We start from the raw sequence: 24,998 nt of genomic DNA on the forward strand, positions 1-24,998 counted from the left end.
TGTAACCAAAATTGACGGATTTTTAAGCAAAATTTGCCTTAAAAAAAGGAAAAAAGGATGCTGCAATATAATCACAAAATATATTGGCACATTGTGTTTAACACATTCACTGCCAGCCCAGCAAAAATGCATTATTTGACGTCTTTTTCCGTCAATGGCAGTCAATGAGTTCAGATGAGATGTAACCAAAATTGACGGATTTTTAAGCAAAATTTGCCTGAAAAAAGGAAAAAAGGATGCTGCAATATAATCACAAAATATATTGGCACATTGTGTTTAACGCATTCACTGCCAGCCCAGCAAAAATGCATTATTTGACGTCTTTTTTCCGTCAATGAGTTAAGAGGCCCAGGTAGCAAATGCACGTCCCCGTCAAACAGGTGGCGGTTGTCGTCGGCCCCTCCGTTCCAGAAGGTATCTCCCCCCCCCCCCCCCCCCCCCCCCCCTCCCCTCCCCTCCCCCCCGTCAGCTGATCCGCGCTAAAGCGCAGCTGACGCGCGACCTCTCACCCCGTCCGCTGCCGGCGCAGCAGCTGCAGCCTCTCGGAGAGGCGCTGGTTGTCCTCCTTCAGCGTCCGGCACTCCTCACGCAGGCTGCGGCACTCCTCCTTCAGCAGGTCCACGTCGCCTGCGGGCCACAACGACCAAATCATGAGGAAAAACACGATTTCCTTAACCAAATAAAATAACAAAACTGCTTTTAAAAAACAACAAACAAATTTATAGCAAAAATGTCCTTCGTTTTAGTCTTTGGTCATTTATGTAAATGCATATGAGCCTTTAGGGGTGATTTTAAAAGTGATTTTAAGTGGATTTATTTGGATATTAACTGCCAGAATACGGACGTTTGAAAGTGTGTCACACAGAAGTGACGTCATCGAGCAGCAGCCAATAGAAAAGCACCAAAAGATGACGTCGCTCCCATGGTGGTTTTCAAAAATATTGCGCACAAGTAATACTCATTAAAAAAAAAACAAAAAAAAAACTAATACTGAAAAAAACTAAAACTAAGCATTTATTAAATAACTAAAACTAATCAAAACTAACAGAACCACCCGGTAAACTAATTAAAAGTAAATTTAAAAAAAACCAACTCAAAACAAAATAAGAACTAAAATTAACTACAAAAAAAAATAATAATAATAATAATAATAATACTGAAAAAAACTATATTAAGCATTTCTTAAAAAACTAAAACTAATAAAATCTAACAGAACCACCCGGTAAACTAATTAAAAGTAAATTTTAAAAAACCCAACTCAAAACAAAATAAGAACTAAAATTAACTAAAAAAAAAAAAAAAAAAAAAACTAATACTGAAAAAACTATATTAAACATTTCTTAAATAACTAAAACTAATAAAAACTAACAGAACCACCCTGTAAACTAATTAAAAGTAAATTGAAAAAAACAACTCAAAATGGAATAAGAACTATAATTAACTAAATTAAAAAACAAAACAAAAAAACTAATAAATAAAAAACTAAAACTAAGCATTTATTAAATAACTAAAACTAATAAAAAACTAACAGAACCACCCTGTAAACTAATTAAAAGTAAATTGAAAAAAACAACTCAAAATGGAATAAGAACTATAATTAACTAAATTAAAAATCAAAACAAAAAAACTAATAAATAAAAAACTAAAACTAAGCATTTATTAAATAACTAAAACTAATAAAAAACTAACAGAACCACCCTGTAAACTAATTAAAAGTAAATTGAAAAAAACAACTCAAAATGGAATAAGAACTATAATTAACTAAATTAAAAAACAAAACAAAAAAACTAATAAATAAAAAACTAAAACTAAGCATTTATTAAATAACTAAAACTAATAAAAAACTAACAGAACCACCCTGTAAACTAATTAAAAGTAAATTGAAAAAAACAACTCAAAATGGAATAAGAACTATAATTAACTAAATTAAAAAACAAAACAAAAAAACTAATAAATAAAAAACTAAAACTAAGCATTTATTAAATAACTAAAACTAATAAAAAACTAACAGAACCACCCTGTAAACTAATTAAAAGTAAATAAAAAGAAACAACTGGTTGTTGCCATGATTGGTTGTGACCTACTTCCTCAGCACAGGTGATGTCATCATCAGTCGACAGCAAGTAGAAAAATAACTTTTTAATTAAAGCTATTAATTGTGCATGAAAAATAATGAAGTTATCAAAATCATTCTGGACAAAAATTATATAAAAAAAAATATATATATATATTATAATATTATTTCACTGCTGACTTGATTTGACCTCCCTATTTATTTTGGGTGTAGTTCCACTCTCAGCCACCAGATGGAGGCATACTATTTAGTTTAACACTGAGATTTTGAGAGAAGAAGAATGAAAACAATCTCAGCCTAATTTTTGCTAAAGATAATTGAATGTCAAATCCCCTTTCATCCTGTTTTTTACGCCTACGGGATGTGAGATGGTTAGTTTGTAAAAATGGGGATTTTTTGCCATGTCAAGATCTGTTTTGAAATGTGACGTATTGATATTTGAAAGACCTTTTGGCCTCCTCACCCTCCCTCCGCTCGGCCTCCCTGCGCCGGCTCTTCATGCCGATCTCGGCCCTGAGCGTGGTGATCTCCAGCTCGTACTCCTGCGTCTCGTCGCCGAGGCGCTGGAGCTCGGCGCGGCGCCGGCACAGCTCCTCCTGCAGCGAGGCGATGTCGTTCTCGCGCTCGGCCGCCGCCTCCTCGGCCGCCTGCTGCAGCAGGAGCACCTCCTCCTGGGCCGCGCGCAGCTCCTCCTGCGCCTCGGCCAGCTCGCTCTCCTTCTCCTCCTCCAGGCTGTCCATCTCCTCCTGCACCGAGCGCAGCTGGGCTGGAGGACGGAAAATAAATACCAGCAAAATATATACAAATAGCAGCTAAAATATTCACAAAATTTCATCTCGTAACACTTTGGAGAATAAGAATTGGAAAAAATAATAATAAAAAAAAAGAAGTTTTTTCTTTAACTTTGTCCTTGGTGTCAAGGTCCAATTTGTGAACATTGTCACTGTTTTCAAAATGGCCATTTTACTCAAGTTTCCTCTAATTGTGGATTCAGCTGCTGTTCAGCGGAGAGGCGGATCTATTCTTGTGAGACACGGGGTCGCAGGTCACCAAACAATAAATAAAAGAAAATGTGCAGCTATTTGCCCCCATCACCTCTAACAGAAAGCGTTGATGTAACAGTTTTTCCAAATTATAGAAACAATGAATAACTGCTTCATTAATTCATTGTTTTACTGTGTTCAATTACTCAAAAATAATGGAAAAAAAAAATAAAAAGTGGCCCTTTCATCTTTCTATTTTTCTGTATGTGACCCTTGGATGAAAAATGTGGACAAAAGTACACACATTTGTTTTTCAAAGTAGGGAGTAAGTGTTCACAAAAAGTAAATACTGCAGTAGAGCAGCTTATTAAAAAAAAAAAAAGAAGCGTAACAAATAATTTTTACTTGGTTACTTCCCACCACTGGTAAAAAAAAAAAAAAAAAAAGTGTGGAGGAGAACCTGATGCAACTGACGGCAACAGCACTTTTATTTATTTTTTTATTTTTTTGCATGCAACGGAATATTTTCAGGAAAATGTCACGCCGTATTTTTCCACATTTAAAAGCACAATAACGGCAATCCAAAACAAAGGCTGACATCATTTGTGTTAAGTTGTTGCAAATGTGGCTTCTCACTCTTTGCCGTCTTTTTTTTTTTTAACCTGTCGTCAATGTCTTCAAACACATCCACTATAAATGCAATATTATTATTATTATTATTATTTTTGTGTACGTGTTTTTTTCTCTCGCTGAGAAGTGTCAACGTTCGGCGTGGTCGTTGGTACCTTGCAGGTTCTGGATCTGCCGCGTGAAGGCTTCGGCCTGATGGGCGCTGGCCAGACGTTCATCCTCCAGCAGTCCTGGAGGAGGAAGAGGAGGAGGAAGAGGAGGATGATGAGGTTTGGGGGGGGGGGGGGGGGGGGTCGAGAGATGCGGAAATGGGAAAGAGATAAGAGGAACATGTCAATTCAGCAGACGGACGGAAAAGATGACAACTTGATAAGCCGTTCGCCCTTGAAGCAAAACTGAGGGACAAAAGCAACTTTTGTGATGCGTGTGCGTGTTTTTTTTTACAAGTCTAACACAAGGCAAGTTTAACTCATTCACTCCCAGCAGCCATTTTTGCTGTTTTACTGATTTTTGCAAAGGCCCACAGAATATTGTGTTCTATTGCTATCAAAACATGGAACTTACCAAAAAAAAGATTTTATCAGGAAAAAAAAAAAAAGTATATTTGTATCTGTTTCCATTTTGCAGCAATTAGCATTAGAATATGGCTAAATTTCATCATGATTCACATTCCTGGTGAAAACACTGGCAAAAAGACAAAAAGAGCTTGTTGCAACATGACCCTGCTGCTGCCACCTGCTGGCCGTTTTTTTTTTTTTTTTGTAATAACTACAATTGCTTTAAGCCACCTCTTCATGTCAGAAGCTGTATCAAAGCCTTCTCTCTGTATGCTCTTGCATTAAAAAAAACAAAAAAAAACGTGTAAAAACGTGGTTGGAAGTGAAGGACAAAGTATGAAAAAACGTATTTACACGTTTTAGGATTTGAATGAGTTAATTGAATGTATATTTTGGCACCAATAAGAGAGAAATATTATATATATATATATATATATGTAAACTCTTATACTCTGCTGCCACCTGCTGGCGGTTTTTGTAATAACTACCATTGGTTCAACCGTTCTTTGCAGTAGAGAGACTGCATAAAAGCCTTCTGTAGCATTTAAAAAAAATAAAAAATTTTAAACGTCTAATTACGTCTTTGGGACACTAAAATATTTATATGTTTTTGGGAGCAAATGAGTTAAGTTTCTTGCAATTTTTTCTATAATCTGTCATTTCCCATTCGAGACTAGAACAGCAACATGACTTGTTGAAGCCAGACGTTTGTGCAAATATGACGAGGAAACGCTATAAAGCAAACAAGAAGAATGAGCATTAATTAGCCTAGCAAACACTTGTAATAAGCGATAACACAATTAAAAGGCAAATACGTTGTGTTAACAGACTGTTATACGCACCGATTGATTGCACCTGATTTAATGCGATGGAAATATGTTGCATAATGAAAGTAGCTAACTAGCACAGCTGCCACCAGTACTTTTCCGCTGTTGGAGAAGTAGCTACTATGACAAATCAGTACTTTTACCATTTTACTACGTTTTTATTTTTTATTTTTATTTTTATTTTTTTAATAAATGTACTGTAATTGGTGATTTACTTTGTACTGAACCAATGGAGGGTAAATTGTAAATAAATTGTATTTTAATCGGAAGTAAACAATCAAAGCCTGTTGTGATGACGTCACAATTTGCTTTTTTTTTTTCTAAAATGGATGAGGGGACGAAATGATTAAAATTGAGAATGGGATTACAATCGGAGATCATTTTCAAATGGAAATCTTATTTTTAATTTTTTTTTTTTTTTTTTTTTTTTTTTAAAGGCCACATTTCGAAGCCGTAGTACAAACTACAAAGTTAAGCGACGTGTCATTGCCAGCACAATTCAAATGGTCACGTGGTCGCAGGGATATCCATCGCTAACCTCCCCCGCCCCCCCCCCCCCCCCCCCCCCACCGCACCTTATGTCACCCCCCCGACAGTTGTCGGCGGGGAACAGCTGACGTGTCCCGATGGGAAGTCTGGAAGCTTCTTTTTGAGCGTCCACAGTTGTCCCCGGGAATGCCACGCACACGCACACGCAAGCCCGCGTGTCGGCATGACGCACACACTCGTGAGATGACTGCAGGCCGTTACCCAGAATGCCTTGCTAAAAACGCTCATGGCCTCGAAAGGATGACATCAGCGATAACATATAGACGACATGTGTGAGTTTGTTTAAGGGAAACGCCGTCAACGTTGAGATCATCTTGTTGATTTTTTTGTTTTAATATGACAGCCACGTTTTCATACATGAATAATATAATCGAGAAGCAACACCACCACCAGCGTAGCTAGTCAAAAATATCAAGGAAAATTATACAGGACTCTCCTCCAGATATTTTTTATTATTATTCCAGGTGCTCCTCCAGCACAACAGCGGCGTTATGAATTATTGCGCAACATGAATTATTAGTGACTCGTCTTCCAATTTGAACTATCTGGCAGACAACTCGAGATTGGGACACTTTTTTGGGGGGGACTTTCCATGCCAGTTAGCTAAATTTGAATAACAACACTCTTGTAATATTATTCTTTATATATTACATACTAATAATAACATCATTAAATACATTAATAATACATAGAGTGAAACCATTAGGAGCATCATCATGAATTCATTGCGCCTCCTTCTGGTGTGTGCAGGTTGACCACCAGGGGGCAGTATAGTACCATCGTAGAGACAAATGAAGAAGAACCAAACAACTAGAAAATTACTCGGTATGTACGTCTGTGAGTCTTTTAATTTCTACACACGTTAATAATGTTTGTGTTCAAATTATCGAATTTATAATGTTTTGGGGTAGCGTGTTACAGTAATATGTTACGTTTAGGCGTTAACGAAATGAATACAAGTTACTCACATGTAACAGGTACATCTAGTTAGCTAACTAGCGCTTCTTTGTTCAGCAATTTGACTTCAATACATTAAAAAATACATTCTTATTCATAATAGAACACATATTGGCAATATAAAAGTCTCTTTCCCATGTATGTAAATTCATTTGAACATGTTGATAATTGTATTCATGTTGATTTATTTATTTGGTTTATTGGTTTTGAACATGTAAGCATAAACACATTACAAGTTTAACAAAAAATAAGTTACAATAAAATTAAAAAAAACATTTTATTCGATTTAATTTTATTTAAAAAAAATCTAATTTTTGTTCAGTCTGGGATGTTTTGTGGGGAGATCATATTTCGATTCTAATATAGGTACAGTATTTTAAAAAAAATACAGCTTGCTATTGATAACAAATAAGAATCAAAGGTAGTGATCTCTCACCAGAGTTTTTTTTATGTATTTATTTTTATGTATTTATTTTTGTCGTGTCGTTGTCCTGGGCGTTTGTGTGGTTATGGGTTTTGTTTTGTTGTTTTTTTAATAGCAATTAAATATTGGTTAACATAGCTGAGGCTCATGACAGCTTTTTGGCGAAATGTAATTCTGAAGTGAAGGGAAAAAAATATCCAAGAATATCCTGTCATGCCTTTTTCAAAATATGCTGTAAAGAGAAAGTTTGGCACCGAAAATGTCAAGTGGTGCTCAAAAAAAAAAAAAAAAAAAAAATCAGATATCCACTCTTGTTCAGTTTCTCAACTGTTATTAATAAAGATTGAGAAGATGGATGGATAAAGATTTAATGAGCTGCAATTTTTTGTGGAATACTTCAACCCTTTTTTGTTGTGGAATACTTGAGACACGTTCATATTCCATCTCCACATTAATTGAGTTTGAGACCCCTAATATAGATTGAAAGATCCTCGTTACAAATTCAATTCAATTTATTTCATTCCTTAAAAAAAAAAAGAGAGAAATGAAAAGGGACAGAAAGAAGTCAAACTTATGTTATCTGCCCCTAATCAACAACAACAAAATAATCAGCACAAAGTAAATGACAGCGAGTGGTCAAGACATCTTCAATATAACAATTCTATATAATAATTCAGTATTTTTTCCAGTCATTGAGCTTTGGTCAAGTTTTTAAAACTACAAATAGGCTGAGATGATTTTGTTTTACAATCCAGATTGTAAACTGACGCCGTGAGTTGAAATACATCCTTTTTGTTTTGTTCTATATTTTGTTTTGGAGAAAATATTTCTTCCTCTTCATTTATACTCATTTTCCCGTTTTTAAATTAAATTTGTATATTAAAAACTTTCATGATGTGCTTTAAACATTATTTCGAGATGGTTAAACTCCATCAATTCATTACATTTGAAAGTTTTTAGTATATAAAAGTATCAATAGTGGATTAATGTGGTCTCTGTATCCGCAGCCGCAAACGACATAAACTGGGCGTTTCGGTAAAGTAGCGATGGTTGCAAATTTTGAATTTTCCTTTTCAAAAGTCAAAAGCATTAGTAAATCAATTATTCACCAATTTAAAAATAATAACTTGAAATTAATACATAACTTGCTACCGAGACATGGATGCGATTCATTAGCCCAATGTATGGTGGTTAGCATTAAGCTAACGGATGTCAGTCGTGTGATGGTTTTGTTGTGTGATTCAGAATACATAAAATCTTATCTTCCTTATTTTTCATGTACAATTAATACCTTGAAAAATAATGAAATCACCACATTAATTATAGACAAAATATTCACTTTATACTGCTGAAAATTGTTCAATGAGTCAAGTATCCTTTTCAAATTGAGCTGTAATGAGTAGGAGGACTAAAACGAAATGACATCTCCCACACTGTTGATTGTATACAAAGGCAAACAGCGCCACCCAGTGGCTCCATGTTGCATCGCGTCTCACCTTGCAGCTCCAGGAAGCTGTCGTGGTGCTTGCTGGACGTCTCCCGGGCGTCCTCCAGCTCCAGCAGCAGCTGCAGGACTTGCGCCCTCAGCTCCTCCAGCTCCTGCTCCTCCTCCTCGGTGGGCTCCTTCCCGTCCCCGTCCTCCTCGTCCTCCTCGTCCTCGTCCTTGCCGGCCCGCTCGCGCTCCATCTCCACCTTCTCGTCCTCGTCCCCCTCCAGCACGGCGGCGGGGCTGCTGTCGGCTTTCAGCTCGCTCAGATCATCTGGAAGGAGACATGAAAAGCGGGCGGTGAGGTGACGACGTCGCTCGCCCGCTCGCTCGCTCGCCTCCACGCTTTTGTTGGGGCCTGCTTGAAAGGAAGCCGCGCGATTGTCTTTTAAATCAATAGCACCCTCTTGTGATGAAAGCGCCTTTGAATCTTCTTCTTCTTTTTCTTTTTTTTGTGTGCAGCAGCCGAGGCCCCCGTTTTGAATATTCAAAAGTGGCGCCCACCTTTTCATCATGGCTTGACAGAATGGAGCCAAGACGGAGACGGCGGGACGACGTCAAGCCAAGCGAAGACGCTTTCGGAGTGAGGCGCGAGCACGCAAATGAGATTTCAAACAGATGCGGTAAAAAGTAGGGGAGACCGGCGACAGTTGTGTCACTTTTTATACTTTGATATATTGCGTGGAATCAATACATCATAGATAAACAAAAAATATACCAGAAGAAAGACCAAAGTCTTGGGTACATTTTTTGTATTCATGTCATTTTCATACTTTGTGTCAATGCAGACTTATAAGCCATCAAATAGAGGGAGCGAACGTGTGACATGGAAAAATTCCAAAACTATAATAACCCTGCTTCTAACTATGGAAAGGTTTTTTCTTTTTCCTTTTAAAAACGTCTGAATCCCGCATCACATTGTTGTGGCCAAAGTTAAAATCCTGGTTGGTTATTGCACCTTTTGCTGATGTGAGTAAATGCTTGTAGCGGATACTTCATGCTAAAAGATCGTGTCGCTAATGTGCCAAAAATATTTGCCATCTGCCAAAATCAAGTAAAATATGGGAGCAAGAAGGACAAAGGTAGTAGTCGTGGCAACTACTGTGTGACATATTGCTTGTTTAGGATTTTCTATTTTTTATTTTTTTATTTAGACAGCAACAATGTGTTTTTATGTTTTCTGTCCAGCAGGTGGCGTGAGTGAGCTGAGAATGCATTTTGGCACGCTGAGGTCACGATGATGAATCACCGCTCAGCAATGCAAGTCAATAGTAAGTAAGCAGGCGACCATTCAGCACATGTGACAAACATCTCCTCCCATTACGTGATTGGAAATGGAATTTAATTTAAAAAAAAAAAAAAAAAAAAATCAGTCCATTTTGCTCTGCTCTCTCTCTCAAGGATTGTGACTTAATTATCTAAATAAATGCATATTTTTTATTTTTATTGATTTATTTCATTTAATAATTGATCCACATTCAATACAATTTTGTGTATTGATTTCATTAAATTACTAGTTAATTAGTTTAAATAATGATATGTAATGAATTTTTGTCAAGCGCATCAAAATAGTTTTTCATTTGCATCGATGAGGGGTCCATGCACATTTTCACTTGGAACAATGTCCGCCACATTTACGAATGCGCCTTTTAAAAATCACAAGTGGCCCTTGAGCACAAAAGTTTGCACACCCCCGAAATCTACTAGACGCACCAAAAAGATGACATCATGCGCAGCTGTTGCGTGATCATGGGAGAAGAAGAGCAAAGGCGGAGGCGTTGATGTTCAGCCAAACTACAAGTCCGTGAGGGGGGATTAGAATAAATTTAAGGGGGGGGTCCCACCGCATCAGTGAACATTGCATTCAAAACAACAACTCCAAATCATCTCAAGTCGTCATTCCACATTGAAATGAATGGAAATGCTATTCAACCCTCTCAGCTTCCTATAAAAATTCAGCAAAATGTTTGCAATGTGTTATAATAAAAAAAAAAATCTCTCTTTAGAATTGTATTTTATTTAAAAAAACAACAAAGTAATGAAATAATTCAATAGAATGCAAAAGAAATAACATCTTTTTGCCACGTTTTGTTCTTCTGCTCGTGTGCAGCCTTGTCCACCTGGGGGCAGTACAAGCCCGACATACGGATACGCATGGAGAGACGCTCACAAATCCTCAGTACGCTGCAGGAATATTCATAATCGTTCTTTGCAGAGGATAAAGAATATATGCTGTGAGTATTGTTATCTGTCTGCATGTGTTGCTTCATGAGACGCTGGCTCTTATTTGTTAGCCCAGCTAAGTGTTAGCATTAGGCTGTGTTGCCGAACAATTGTTAGCATCATAGCTATTCTCTTTCACTGTACTGCCTTAACCACGTAAAGTTGAAAATCCTATCGATCCGACTTATTTTCTGTACTTGATATTCTGTAAATTGAACGTGTTTATTGTTGTGGTTGACGTCACCTCCTGACACGTTTGCTCCGTCTTGAATTTGTCATCCGGCTCTCGTTGTTCCTAATGAAGTGTCCGACTTCCTGTCTTTAATCTCGCTCAGTTTGCTGAGCGTCGGCAAAGACGCCACGAAGGACGAGTGCAGCAGGAGGATTAATTAAAAGTGAGTGTCGCAGATGTAATCTCCACTCGGGGGGATTCTTTCTTGTCCTTCTCGCCGTAATTATTTCTCCACCTTACCGTCACCAGCACTTTTTGTGAGATGGAACAATTTCCATCACAATTAGGCGTCATATTCGCTCGCTTGCCATCTTTCCTTCCTTGCACAAGCGACTTCATTTCCGCAACGTGGCCCTTGAGGGGCCACGTGTGCGCTTCGGACTATTTTGTCATTAAATTTTGACGCTGACGTAATGAGTTTGTCGTAAAGAATCATAAAAGTGGCAAGTGACTACACAATGCAGGGAAATTGGAGACTGACACTTATTTGAAGATCTAGTAGTATAAGTATACAATATTGATTATGTAATCAATTAACTCATTCACTTCCAACCATTTTCCCCCTTTTGCCCCCAGCTGTTTTACTGGATTTGGACTGATTTTGTGAGGCCCACAGAATTTAGTGTTCTATTGCTATAAAAACACCAAGAGAAAGATTAAAGTTTCTTCTTTCATCAGGAAAAAAAAAAGTATGTTTCTATCCGTTTTTGGTTTTTGTTTTGCAGCAATTCGCATTAGAATATAGTTTAATTTTCATCAATATTCACATTTCTGGTGAAAACAATGTCAAAAAGAGCTTGTTGCAACATGGCCCTGGCTGATCTCTTATACTCTGCTGCCACCTGCTGCTATTTTTTTTTTAAATAACTGCCATTTCTTTAAGCCACCCACTCATGTCAGAAGCTGTATCAAAGCCTTCTGTATGCTCTTGCATTAAAAAAAATTATAAAAAAATAATAATAATAAAAATGTATAAAAACGTTTTTGGGAGTAAAGAACAAAGTATGAAATAACATTTACACGTTTTTGGGTTTGAATGAGTTAATATGAATGTATATTTTGGCATCAATAAAAGAAATATAAAGAAAAGTGATATAGGGAAATAGTGTATAATAAAAAATAAATACATAAATAAATAAAAAATGAAGTCGTTCACATATCATTGGCGTCGGGCCGAAACACCTCCTGTGTCATAATTTGATAAACGCCCCCCCCCCCCCCCCCCCCCCCAAAAAAAAAATCTATACTATAAACACACGTTAATTTTTGCCCATAACTTGAATTGCGTTGCCTAGGTTGAACAAACATATAGTTCTTTTTTTGTGGGGGGGGGGGGGGGTTGATTCATATAAAAAGTGGAGATTTTTCGCTAACAGCAGGCGATATTCAAACAAGATCCTGCTATCAAATCCTTGAAATTGTGTTTGATTTATTGCCATCAGTTTATTGTCTTCATGGCCTCACTTTTTCTCTCGGCTTCCTTGTGATCACATCGGACGCAATCGCGAGCAGTTTGGAAAGTCCCGCCTGCAGCCGTGGAACGTGACGAGCGCGGAAAACAGAACGAAGGAGAGAAAGAGCGAGAGCGGCTTTGTCCGTCCGCGGGACATTCTTGTGTAATAATCCTGACGAGGCGTCACGCGCGCGTTGTCGCAGCGCAACAAGCAGCCTTCTTTGTCGACTTGCCCGACATGAAATTCAAACGTTCAACGGGGGCCCAGAAAAGAAAAGACGTTTTTGTTTCCTTGCCAATTTGGTGACCGCGCGGGTTCGGCGAGTTTTTAGCGAGCGCTAATGAAAATGTCGTCACGTCGCACAATGCGGGATTTGAGCAGGTTAGCTCAAGGAGGAAAGAATTTCAGCGTACATAATTGGATCGTTACGTGACAGCACCAGAAAGGAACGTACAGAAACGTTCAAGTACGCGGGCGACGCTCCACATCATTTACGTGTCAAGTTGATTGACAGAAAAACATTTGAAATTTGTGTCATATGTGACGACACAAACCAGACTTAGACTTAGACTTGACTTTATTGAACCCTTTGGGATGGCTCCCTCTGGGAAATTTACATGTACAGCAGCAATAAGAACAGATAATAACATAAAAAATAATTCAATCAATCAATCAATAAATAAGGTTATTACACCAGAGATTGAATTAATAATAATAGTAAAAATAAAAGAAAAAATAGAAATTCAATCAATCAATAAATAAGGTTATTACACCAGAGATTGAATTAATAATAATACTAATACTAATAATAATAATCAAATAATAAAAATTCAATAGTCATTCTTGATTGCTGTGGATGCCACCTGCACCGTCAGGTGGTTGCTGACCCTCTTCGCCCAACCCTCTGCACACCCCTGCTTTGAAACCCTAAATTGAAAACCTAACCTGAATTGGAAATCCTACTTTGAAACCCTAACCTTAGTTTAAAACCCTTTCCTTACTTCAAAACCCAAATTTGAAACTCTAAGCCCCCGTTTAAAAACCTAACCCTAACCTGAGTTTGAAATCCTACTTTTGAAACACTTTTACCACTTTAGAACCTTTTAAAATTCTAACCCTAGTTTGAAAGTTGAAACCCTAACCCGAGTTTGAAACCATACTTTTTGAGACACTAACCCTAGTTTAAAACCCTACTTTGGCAGGTGAGGGTTTTCCCAAGTTGCCCTGCTGGATGACACTAACAAATGTCCGTAAATACACAATTGGGTTGTTGTGCTGTGGATGTGCAAGATATTAAAAACATTTATTATTTTATCAAATTATAGTTTTAAGTAGTTTTATAAACATAAGATGTAGTTTCAGTTAGTTGTAGTTTTCTTCATCATCATCATTTTCATTTATTTCAGGCAATAGTGTACAGTTGAACACAGCAGCAACAAGTCATACTGTAGTTTCATAATAATAATAATGAACAGAAAAAATAAATAAATAAATAAGAGGGAAAAAAAGAGGAAAATTTGATTCTGCCTGAAACAGTGGGAAGAAGAAAATTTATTTAATCCCACCCCCGTTTCTAATCTACAAAAATACAAATATACATTACTTCCTGCAAGTTACAATATTTCTATCTTAAAAAATGTTTTTATCAATATATAGACAATATAATGGCGTACCATTAACTGAATTATTAAGTGCTAATAATGGTGATGTTATTAAAAGCATTTTCAATTTTGTTCACGGAAATATTGAATCAGTTATCATTAACTATCATGAACTTGTCAGGGCTAAAGTGACGCTTTAAGCGGGGCCTCACACGGGGCACCAATTCAAGCTTGGACCACTGCTGCTGCTGCTGATGATGATGATGATGATCCTATTATGTGTGAAGCCTTCTTTATTTAATACATGGGCAAGTATTCGAATGAGCATGCAAACACATACACGCACACACCGTATTCTGGTGTGGGAGGTCATGCATTATGCACATCTTTGAAGTGAACCTGCGAGCGATGGAGCTGCACTGGCAAACTGTATTCATTGGAATAGGAAGGGAGAAATTGGGGGGGATATTATAAAAAAAAAAAAAAAAGGCAGAATGAGGGACGGGAGTAAAATATCTCGAGAATGAAGTCATCTGACGAGTGCTCCATCTGTTGCGCCCCGCTCGTAAAAATGACGATCATGCGGTCGCCGCGGTGACGTACGCACACTTGCAGCAAGTCACCCTGGCGAAATGAGCTTGTTGTTGCCGCGGATGATCGGCATCTCTCAGGGAGGAACATCTTTGCACTTTTGGAAGTAAGACCAAGTGGGTCACTGGAATAAATACGCATGCCGGCGGCTGCGTTATCGCCGGGCCTCATTAGACGAGCGTGCGCAAATAAACACAAACGTGTCTTCACACGGGAGCGGATTCATCTTCGCTTTGCCGATATGAATAGCAAGATCAAATCAGTGCCTCCCACCTGACACCAATCTCTTCTTCCAGCTTTTTACATCACCCGAGGCCAGAACGAGGCCACCGCTCGGCGTGTGAGCGTCGGGTTGGAGCCACACGGAAAGGAAAGCGAGAGGAAAGCGTCCATATTGCGGTAGGACTTTAACATCAATTTTCATTTAGTGGACACTTTCACTCAAATTTGATCTCGAGTGGGCTGGACCAGTATGTGGGTGGGGTCATTAGACAACAGGTCAAAATCTTTTCTTTCTTTTTTTGGTGGTGATGATGATGATAATAAGTAATCTGCAATGTCTTCAATCAAAATCCTGAGTAACAAAAATCTTTTCTTTCTCTTTTGATATTATTATTATTATTATTATTATTATTGTTGTTGTTATGTAATCTGCAATGTCTTCAATCAAAATCCTGAGTAACAAAAATCTTTATTTTTTAATAATAATAATATTATTATTATTATTATTATCCATCCATCCATCCATTTTCTTGACCGCTTATTCCTCACAAGGGTCGCGGGGGGTGCTGGCGCCTATCTCAGCTGGCTCTGGGCAGTAGGCGGGGGACACCCTGGACTGGTTGCCAACCAATCGCAGGGCAATTATTATTATTATTATTATTATTATTATTATTATTATTAAGTAATCTCAAATGTCTTCAATCAATATCCTGAGTAACAATAATTTATTATTATTATTATTATTATTATTATTATTATTATGTAATGAAATGTCTTCAATCAATATCCTGAGTAACAAAAATCTCATTTAAGTGGCTGTCACTGCGACCTCCAGTGGACAAAATTAGTAACTTTTTTTTTTTTTTTTTCAATTTTAGTGGAAAATTGGATTGTGTTGTGTCCTCACGGGCCATATTGGACCCCCTGACAGGCTTGTTCTGGCCCGTGGGCCATATTTTTGACGACCCCGTTCCAGACACCTCCCGGAATACACCAAATCCGCCATTTAACAACCTAGAGTTCATTGTATTAGTGACGGGACTACAACTTCAATCAATCCGATTTTTTTTTTTTTTTTTGGCACTCACTCACACAATCACGCACGCAAACCAACATGGTCTCCCAGGTGGAGAAGCGAACCCACGCCAACCGGCACCAAAGGCAAGTGACGGTTCCAATCCTCCACCCCAAAGCCCGTCAATCTGATTTGTCATCGGTCCTCACAGAGCCTGACGACATCATCATTTTTCCGTCTTCTGATTGGTCGGTCAAAGCAAAACTTGTTACAGCCAATTTATATTCGTCAAACACATTATTACATTTATTAATCAGCATCTCTGCTTATTGCATTTGTTTAACAGTTTGATTTATGTGATTTTTCCCCTGATAATGTTGATAATGAGACTTGGTGCAGGCTAAGAAAAAAAGAAAAAAGAAACGGGGGTGCCTCGAGGGCCCTCCAAGGTTTGTTTTCATCCGCATTCCCTCCGTGAGAAACTCGCAGCCGCCATGTTTTGAAGAGATTTCTGCTGCTCAAGCCGCCGCAAAGTGTGTCCGCTGCGCCAACTCGGCTGCTGTTTATTAGTCCCGGAGAGGCCTGAGAAATTCACCATGTGGGGGATGTTGGCGCTTCTCACAACATGTTGGGGGGGGGCACCACACTGGAGAGAAGTGCGGGGAAAGTGGAGGCCAGGAGTGGATCAATGTGGGCTCAGGCAGGTGAAAAAGGTTGGCTGGAGTGCGTTTTTGCGCGTGTGTGAGTGTAGGCGCTGCGGAGAGACGTTGAGTGGGAAAGCGGGGAGCCGCTCGGTGGCTCATACGCGTAGGAGGCGCAATATGGTGGCCGGTAGCAGGGAAAACACAACAAACAGCTTGCAAATGTCAAATCTGCACTTGGCAGCGAGACTGCAATGCACAAACGTGGCCAGCGGGTGGTGCTGTTTTCAATACACATCCCGGTTTATTGCAGGTGATTTTTTGGATACGGTGTTCAATTGGGAAAAAAAATGTTGGCTGATCATCAATTCCGACCAAATTGAATGAAACTACGGAATGCAACTGCAGTGTGTTTGTTTACTTGTGTGTGATTGTCGGACAATATCATTTGTGTTTGTGTAGTTACATTTTCGACATGCAGCTTTTTAACCAAAGCGATATTGGTCACTTGAAAGTCGTCCATTTGGCTCATGGACCTTCATTAAGGATTTGCCCGACTTAATCCTGGCATGATCCCGTCTGTTTGGTGATTTTAGTTGTTGTTGTTGTTGTTGTTGTTTCTTTGGTGCCTGGTGTGTTTTTTTTCTGCCTGGGTAAGGGCACATTTTTCATAGAAACGTTTGCAAAAGTGAGTCAGTTGCTGGACAGATAAAAATGTCTTCCACAAGTCAAAGTAAGCTTATGAGTCTTCTTCGCCTGAAGACTTGCGTCCATTTCCCCACCACTCTTGTCAGGCGCTCCCCCTAGTGGCCCGCCAAGTAATTGCACAATAAGGAATGAACAATGGAGCCGTTATAGTGGCTGTATATTAACTACAAATATCGCGATACTTGCGTAGGCGTATCGATAATCTATCGGAAGACAGAGTATCACGATTTATCGCGTTATCGATATATTGTCACACTCCTAAACTGTAGTACATGTGATAGCGGAGTGCAGCCTTGCTGGCCCTGACCATCCACCACTGCTGGAAGATTACAATAAACAATGGTCAACAAAATACTAAGTCAGACTCCAACCAAATTGGAAAGTCAGAAGGGAGAGCGCGGTGTCGTTTTCCTGCTATGTAGCATGTATGGTATGTTTGTGGTTTGCGCCCCACCACCATTTGTTTTTTCATTATAAAAAAAAAAAAGACAAGAACATTTTTTTTTGTCCTGCTCTTCAACTGGAATGTGAAGTCGAGAAAGAAAAGAAGAAACAAGCGAGCAACTTGCATTAGTTGCACGTCCGGCCTTGAAAAGTCGCACAACATTCAAACGTCCCTTAAAAAAAACTTAATCTTAATAACAATTTATTGCTCGGACGCAAAAAAAAACAAACGAGGCGCCGTTGGAGTCGACAACAAGACGACGCACGTCAAAAGCAAGAAGGAATTTCTTTCTCGCTGTTATGAAAAGCGCAGAACGGAATTAGAGAGCAATTAAAATCATTAAACGTGCAATTATAAAAGGCGTGAATCGAATACAAGTTTGTGGCAGGACGTTGCTGCTCACAGGAAAAGGAAGCAAGCAAGCTTGACACAGTTTACCAAGTTATTGACCTACCCGAGTTTTTTTTTTTGTCTCCCCCACAGACCACCGCATGCGCTAATAAACATCCTCCTGATAAACACACACTCAGTCTGCGTGTCTATCAAAAGCAGATAAAAGATACTTCCTCATTCACTTGCACCCAAAACAACAACAACGTACGCATTCTCAAAGTATCTGTTGATCTTTTTGCCCGCACGCACGCTCAAAATATGAAAACTTTCCGAAGCATTTAACTTCTGCAAAGATCCGGGTGAGGACGTCACGCCATCAGAATGTTACGTCAACCAGACTTGCACCACTTTTTTCACCAATTCTGCCTCGTTGCCCTCCGCAACGTTCACTTCAAATCAACCGAGTCGTTTTGGTGGGCTCGTGCTCGCAAACCAACAAACGGCTATGAGTAGAAAGAGTCACGTGCTGAAGGTTGGATCCCAAAGCGCAGACACAAATAAGATTTGAACTGTTTTATTCACATCGAGAGGCGTGGAACAAACTTGACTAGACGAGAAACAAAGAGAGTTGCACAGAGCAACAGTGGTAATAATCCGACAAACACTTCTCAGAACGCTACAACAGACAGTGAATCGATCTGATTGGTTGTGACTAAGTAAAGGATTAAAGATTGACATCACAAAGCTCATGACATCACATAGCATAAAACCAGTTGAAACATCACATCGCGCTTTTCCACTTGAAACCAGATGATGGTTACATCAGTTCAAAACCAACACTTGACCTCACGGTCATGAACTCAAACTTGACCCTGGCGTGACCCCAGACATGACAGAAAGTAGCAGAAAGAATACTGTAAAAATCTCAGAATGTGGCAAAACTATTCTTCCTGTACTACTGGTTTTGTTTTTGTTTTTTAATATAATTTGCATATATGCATCTACAGCACAGCCGTCAATCAATCAAATCATTATACACCACCTAGATATTCACAATTTGTAGTTGTCACTGAATTTTTTTTATTTTTTTTTGCAGTATTTATGAAGCCAACCAAGTAATTTTCACATCAACACAGTGATGAAGACATGACCGAAAAGTTGCAAAGGTGATTGCTCCTCAAATTTGAGACATCAAATTTTCCATCTATTCACACCTGTGCCATCTGTAAATTTAGCAGTTTTTTTTATTTAGTGAGACTAAGACTTGAACTTGACATTATTGTAGTGAAAATGAATAGTGTGAGTATTAACAGTGCAAGGCAACTTACATAGTGTGACCTCCAAAATTTCATGTTTAGGGCCACAAAAATGTAGTCTGGACTACATTGTTAAAAAAAATATAAAAAAAAGTACTAAGAAATTGTGGACCAAAACTATTGAATCAGCGTTGACAAAAGTGAACCATATTAGCATCATTTTTCATGAATTCTTTCTTGAACTTTGCCTTTCCTCTCCACAAAGTTCCGATGAAACCAACTGAGCAGTTTTTTGTGTAAGAACACCAACAAACTGCGACAGACACAAACACAAATTGCAACGTAGACAAAAGTTCACCAGATGAGCACCACTTTTTCACTTCTTTCTCCTTGACCCTGTCGGCTTCCTCTGCCGAACGTTCTTTTAAAACCATCTGAGTAGTTTTTGCGTACCCCTGATGGAAACTCAACAAACTGCTAAAAACACAAAGACAAATGACGACATAGAAGTTCACCATTTTAGCACCTCTTTTTTCACCCTTTCACTGGAGAAGGTTCATTTAAAACCACCCGAGTAGTTTCTGTGTCGCCTTCACCAGATCAGCACTACTTTTTCACTTATTTTTCCTCGACCCTTCCTCTGTCGAATGTTCATTTCAAATCTTTTTAGAGTCGTTTTTTGTACCCCTGATGGAAACCCAACAAACTGCTAAAAAGACAAAGTAGAAGTTCACCAGATTAGCACCACTTTTTCACTTATTTTTCCTTGACTGGACCCCTTCCTCTTTCCAAAGTTCATTTCCAAGCGTCCGAGTCGTTTTTCGTGTCGCCCTTGTCCGTCACCAACAAACGGCTTTGAAAACACGAGCGTCAAGCATCAAAGTGAGCCTGCGTTTACCTGCCAGTGTGTCACCTGCACGCCATCAATCCATCGCCACATCTGTCCGTCCGTCCGTCTGTCTGCTCGCCTGATACAGATGAGCTCTCGCTTTAATCTCCCCTCCTTCCTCATCACCTGACCTCCTCCTCTCTCCTCCCACACCTCCTCGATCCACATCCATCCATCCATCCATCCATCCTTCCTTCACTCGCCTGCTAAAAATAGCCCACCAGCACAACATCACCGCGCGCGCACGCACACACACGGGGCGAATGACGAATATGTGCTACCTGTGGCGTCCAAAGCCTCCTCGATGAGCGGAGGTAAGCGCAAGCCATCCATCGGCTGCGGCAGCACAGGCGCAAACAAACAAAAAATAATAATAAGAATAAAGGCGAGCGTGTGGGCGACGGAGAAGGTCACGGAAGGCGCCGCACGGCCGCCCCAGCTGCAGGCAGGCAAACGAAAGAGAGAAAGAAACTCAAGAGCGAGCGCTCGGCATCAAGTCCTCACACGCACGGGAACGCAGCACACGCACGCACGCACGCACGCACGCTCGTCTACGTACAGGCTGCAGCTGGGGAGAAATGGGGAGGGGCCACGGAGCGTGGGAGCGATGCCGAGAGGGGATGCGAGGGGGAGGAGTCGAGTGGTGGGGGAAAGATGCCGCTTTGCTTGCCAGACGACAAAATTCCTTCTTCCTTTTGCTCTCTCTCTCTCTCGTGTTTTAGTCGCTGCGTACTATTTTTGTTCTGTTCTTTTCAGCCGACGTTCTGGTTCCTATTTTTACCAGCTGGCGTCTATTGTGACGCAAGCGGACTGATGTTGAGCATCTTAAGACGGAGCAAATCAAATATAGTGGGGAAGGGGGATGAGAATACTTTGAATAAAGTGCAATTGCACATCCGCTGCTGTAGGTGGCAGTGGCGCTCTTTGTCAGGGGGAGTTTTTTGTTTTTTTTGTATTATTATTATTTATTTTTATTTTATTTTTTTATTCATTTTTTTCGTTTTATTTTATTTTTGCATTCATTTTTTTTAATCATTTTTATTTTTTAAAAGTGATACTTGACTCATTGAACAATATTCAGCAGTAAAGAGTTAATATTTTGTCTATAATTAACGTGGTAACTTCATTATTTATCATGTACAACTCACTGTGTGAGTGAGTGAGTGAAAAACAAAATGCGTGTGTGCTGTCAAGTTGCGGCGGGAGTGACGTCATGCAGCCGACAAATTCGTCCGGCCCCGTCTGGCAACAGTGAGTGACACGCCCCCCCGCCACTCCCTGCTTTGCGATTGGCTGGAGGGGTAAACAACTGTCTGCCCACAAAAAACGTCCCGCTGTTGACAAAACAAACAGAAAATGGCAGAATACAGGCTGGGGGGGTCGTTGAGGAAAGAATCACCACCACACGTTAACAGAAGCCCAGAGGTGAAGATTGAGAAGGAGTTGATGGTTATATTTATATAGTGCATTTTCCTGAGTGAAAACGGAAGACCCCGCCTTTAACCAAAGACAGATTTGTTGCACGTTTACATTTCGACGACTTATGTCTGACGCAATCTTTGCTTTCCTCAGCATGTTTTTTTTCTTTCTTTTTTCTCCTGCTCACAACCTGCAAGGCCAAAAAGGACTTTGAACTGCAGTAATGATTTCCAGAGGCAGTATAGTAACTCACATTAATGTTCATCAACCAGTCAGGCCCCCCCCTTTTTTTTTTCTCTCTCTTTGTGCTGACTGCTTCATTCACAAGAGCAGCAGCAGTCGACTTCTTGCGTTTCTCACCTTTTTGCCGCTCTGGATCTCGCCACAAAAGAGTCCGAAAAAGACGTCAGTGTGGAATGGGGGGGGGGGGGTCAGTGGGGTTTATTAGGAGGGCCGCTTCTCTGCTGCGCTTTGTGGCCCTGGAAAGAAGATATTCGCGTCAGAACGCTGTCAGACAAGCAGGAAGTACTTTGTACACACACACACAATCCAGTCACACATGACACTGCAGCTGAAAGAGGAAATGTTTTTAAAAAAAAAAAGTGACGCCTACTCAGCTTGCACCTGAGATGAAAGTCGTGTCGATGCTTCTTTTTGGGCCCTAAAATTGTCCCACTCTTTACTTACATAGAAGTGCTGATACTTTGGATGAAAAAGAACAAATACTGAGAACAATACTCATTGGAATCCTTTTACTTAAAGTAAAAAAAAAAAAAAAAAAAAAAAAACGCCATTCTCTCGCCACTGCTCTCATACTAGCGTCTTTGTTTTGTGCAAATTGTCAAATGGACGGGCGGGACGCCCACAAGGAATGTCCAGCGTGGAACACAAACGCTCGCATTCAGGCAAAAAAAAAAAAAAAAAAAACAGTAAATGCAACGTCTGCTTTTTATTTATTTTATTTATTTTTTTTGTCTCTCAAACTCTCGACCTCACTCCAAGCTCAGCGAGTGTGGCTTTGTTGTAGAAGGGTGTGCACACTTATGCAATGATCTCAGTTTATTTTTATTGCCCCATCTCAGACAAATTATGAAATTAGGAAATGATTTATTGTGGTTTCATGTTTGATCCTAAAAAAGCTGGTCAGGGGTGTGTAGACTTTTATAATGTGTTCCGGGTTTGAGTCCCAAATGTCAAGTTTTAGTGTGCAATTTTGAAATGACGCACTACGAATGGCCGCCAGGTGGACCCTTCTTGCTTGGGGCCCCTGGGGTTTATAAGGTGGCACCTTTACCTGCGGTGTTGTGGCTGTCATCATGGAGCTGTTGCCAAATTCTGCACCGGCAGCGGCCAAACCTGTCAAAAATGGAAGCAGCCAAAGCAAGAAACATTTTTAAACTGTACACGTATAGCCACCCCAGGGTTTATTGTAGTTTATTTCCCGCCCCTCCCCCATTTTAAACGCAACCATCCATCGACAAATTAAAAAGTACCGGTCGGTGAAGTCGGATCCTTTTTTTTTTTTTTCTCCCGACGTCACAACTCGAAAGGGGCGTTCCCGTGCGTACTTCTTGGAATGAAGTCCGACTTTCCCACTTTCTTTGAATGCAGCATAAAGTCAAAAACACAAAATGTGCTGGGGGGGACGTCATCTAGAGGCGCTTTCCTATTGGCTGCTGCTAGAAGACGTCACTTCTTTGCGACACTTTCAAACGTCCTTAATTTTTATCCCGTTTATAAATGTAAATATACACTTTTTAAATCAACCCTAAAGCCTCATTCATGTATTAAATTAATTTCTAAAGATGAAAACCAAGTACACGTTCGCAATAATTATAATTTGTAGTCAGTTTTGTAGCTGTAAAATATTAATTTACTGCAGCACAAGCAGGTTGGCATTACATCGCTAACGTGTTGTGTAAATTAGCACTAAAAACTGCCTTGACTTGATGACGTGTGTTTGTTTTTATATATTTTAGCTGTACCTTGCGCCAGGACAAATTTCTCCCGAGGACGACGAATCAAGATAACGCGAACTGTAAGACAGGCTGGTGAATAAAACAATTTCAATATTCCTTTGCTGTCAAGCAAAACAATTTCACAGTTCCCGCCATACCTACTTTTTTTTTTTTTTTTTCAATTAATTGGTTAGTATGTAATTAATACTAATAGTACTAATGGTCCGCAGTTAAGAAAATTGATGTACAATTTTATTTTTTTTAGCACAAGTACGTGGGCTTAATTCTTGCTACACTTGCGCCATCTGGTGGAGGAGAGGCATGATGCTTGTGACGTCATTTAGGCCGCTGGGTCGTTTCTCCCCCGGGGTTTATTATTTTCTAATGCGTTCTCAACAAAGTTCGTGTATTGAAAACTAATTAAGAGAACACAGCACGGGCGGGAAGTGAAAAAAAAAAAGTCATACTCTGTATTATGCTGATTAAAAAGTTTTTAATTTAAGACAAAAGGCACATCAAATACAAGTGATTGGTCACAATAGTGCACCAGTGGTGAGCGGTTCACGTAAACAAAAAGTTTGTCCACTTCATTAGGTACACCTGTACAATCCAGTGCCATCCACAAGCAGCCCTTAGGCTAAGGTTCTTTTTTTTTTTTTATCAAAAATGTGGGCAACTTGTTTTCGATGTCGCTTCTATTCTGACCGCAAAGCAAATAGATTCAGTCGGTAGGCCAACAGTTGAAAAATAAAAGTAAACATGAGTTACAGCAGTAGTGGGGGAAGTAACAAAGTATTTGTACTTTAGTAGATTTTCGGCGCGCATGAGTCATTATTTTTCTGACGACTGTTACTTTTTACTCCATATTGATTGCTTGCTTGCTTTTGTCAGAATTGACCCCAAATATGTATTTTCATTTCAAAGTCTGTACTTTTATCTTTCCCTAAGGAGTTTGAGTACTTCGACTCAGATATCGCCGACAAGAAATACTTGATTACTGCAATTAATTTTTGTTTTCTGGTGATTTAGTACTTTAGCACTTGAGTATTTTACCGTATTTAGAGTTCTAGTAGTACTATTACTGGGAGGTAATCAAGTACAAACCATACTTGTGGACATTTTTTTTTTAAGTTAGATATTTGTACCTTTTTTTTTGTCGTTTTGTTTTTTTTAGGATTTGATTACTGGCAAGTAATCAAACAAAACTACTTGGTTACTGTACATTTTTCAGATGACTCTACTTTTGAGCATTCATATTTTACATTTTACTTTTAAGTCTTTACATTTAATGCTCATGTTGTAAATGTTCTACATGGCTGACTTTTTCCACCTCTGCACATGAACAATAAATATTTTATTTTTTTTTCAGTTTATTGCTAAGCTCCTCCTGGAATGTGCTCCCATCATCCTTCAGGTTTTATTTTGTTTTTTATCTTTCAAAACAAAAAGAATCACAGTATAAGCCCTCACCCAACAACATAAGTCACATATAAAACAAAGAGAGAAAAAAAAAAGTAAGCCACT

General features: G+C 39.2%; 1 protein-coding gene and 1 long non-coding RNA gene across 7 annotated transcripts in view; one reads left to right on the forward strand and one right to left on the reverse strand.

The window, feature by feature from the left end:
• The window catches only part of LOC144016481 (uncharacterized), a 33,604-nt gene extending 11,651 nt beyond the window's left edge, over nt 1–21,953 (reverse strand). For 3 of the 5 annotated variants that reach the window (XR_013282925.1, XM_077517677.1, XM_077517676.1), the window contains exons 1-5: nt 20,379–20,650; nt 8,498–8,761; nt 3,843–3,917; nt 2,538–2,840; nt 510–627 (exon numbers count right to left, since the gene is read on the reverse strand). Coding sequence is in view for 4 of the 5 variants with exons in the window: in XM_077517677.1 (XP_077373803.1) it covers nt 510–627; nt 2,538–2,840; nt 3,843–3,917; nt 8,498–8,761; nt 20,379–20,430 (812 nt within the window). In the remaining variant the exon portion in view is untranslated. Of the gene's footprint in view, nt 1–509; nt 628–2,537; nt 2,841–3,842; nt 3,918–8,497; nt 8,762–20,106; nt 20,261–20,378; nt 20,651–21,876 lie in introns of those variants that run through there. The other 2 variants (XM_077517679.1, XM_077517678.1) reach the window with 2 other exon arrangements.
• On the forward strand, nt 8,419–24,998 carry LOC144016483 (uncharacterized). 2 transcript variants are annotated; one of them, XR_013282926.1, is made up of 6 exons: nt 8,419–8,792; nt 8,950–9,110; nt 9,679–9,758; nt 10,598–10,721; nt 14,885–14,987; nt 24,844–24,998. It is a non-coding gene; the product is annotated as an uncharacterized LOC144016483 (long non-coding RNA). The 2 variants fall into 2 exon arrangements; XR_013282927.1 differs by lacking the exon at nt 24,844–24,998 and adding an exon at nt 15,689–21,925 and having other exon boundaries at nt 8,950–9,117; nt 9,676–9,758.

The sequence above is a fragment of the Festucalex cinctus genome, chromosome 3, assembly GCF_051991245.1.
Source record: "Festucalex cinctus isolate MCC-2025b chromosome 3, RoL_Fcin_1.0, whole genome shotgun sequence".
NCBI lineage: Eukaryota > Metazoa > Chordata > Actinopteri > Syngnathiformes > Syngnathidae > Festucalex > Festucalex cinctus.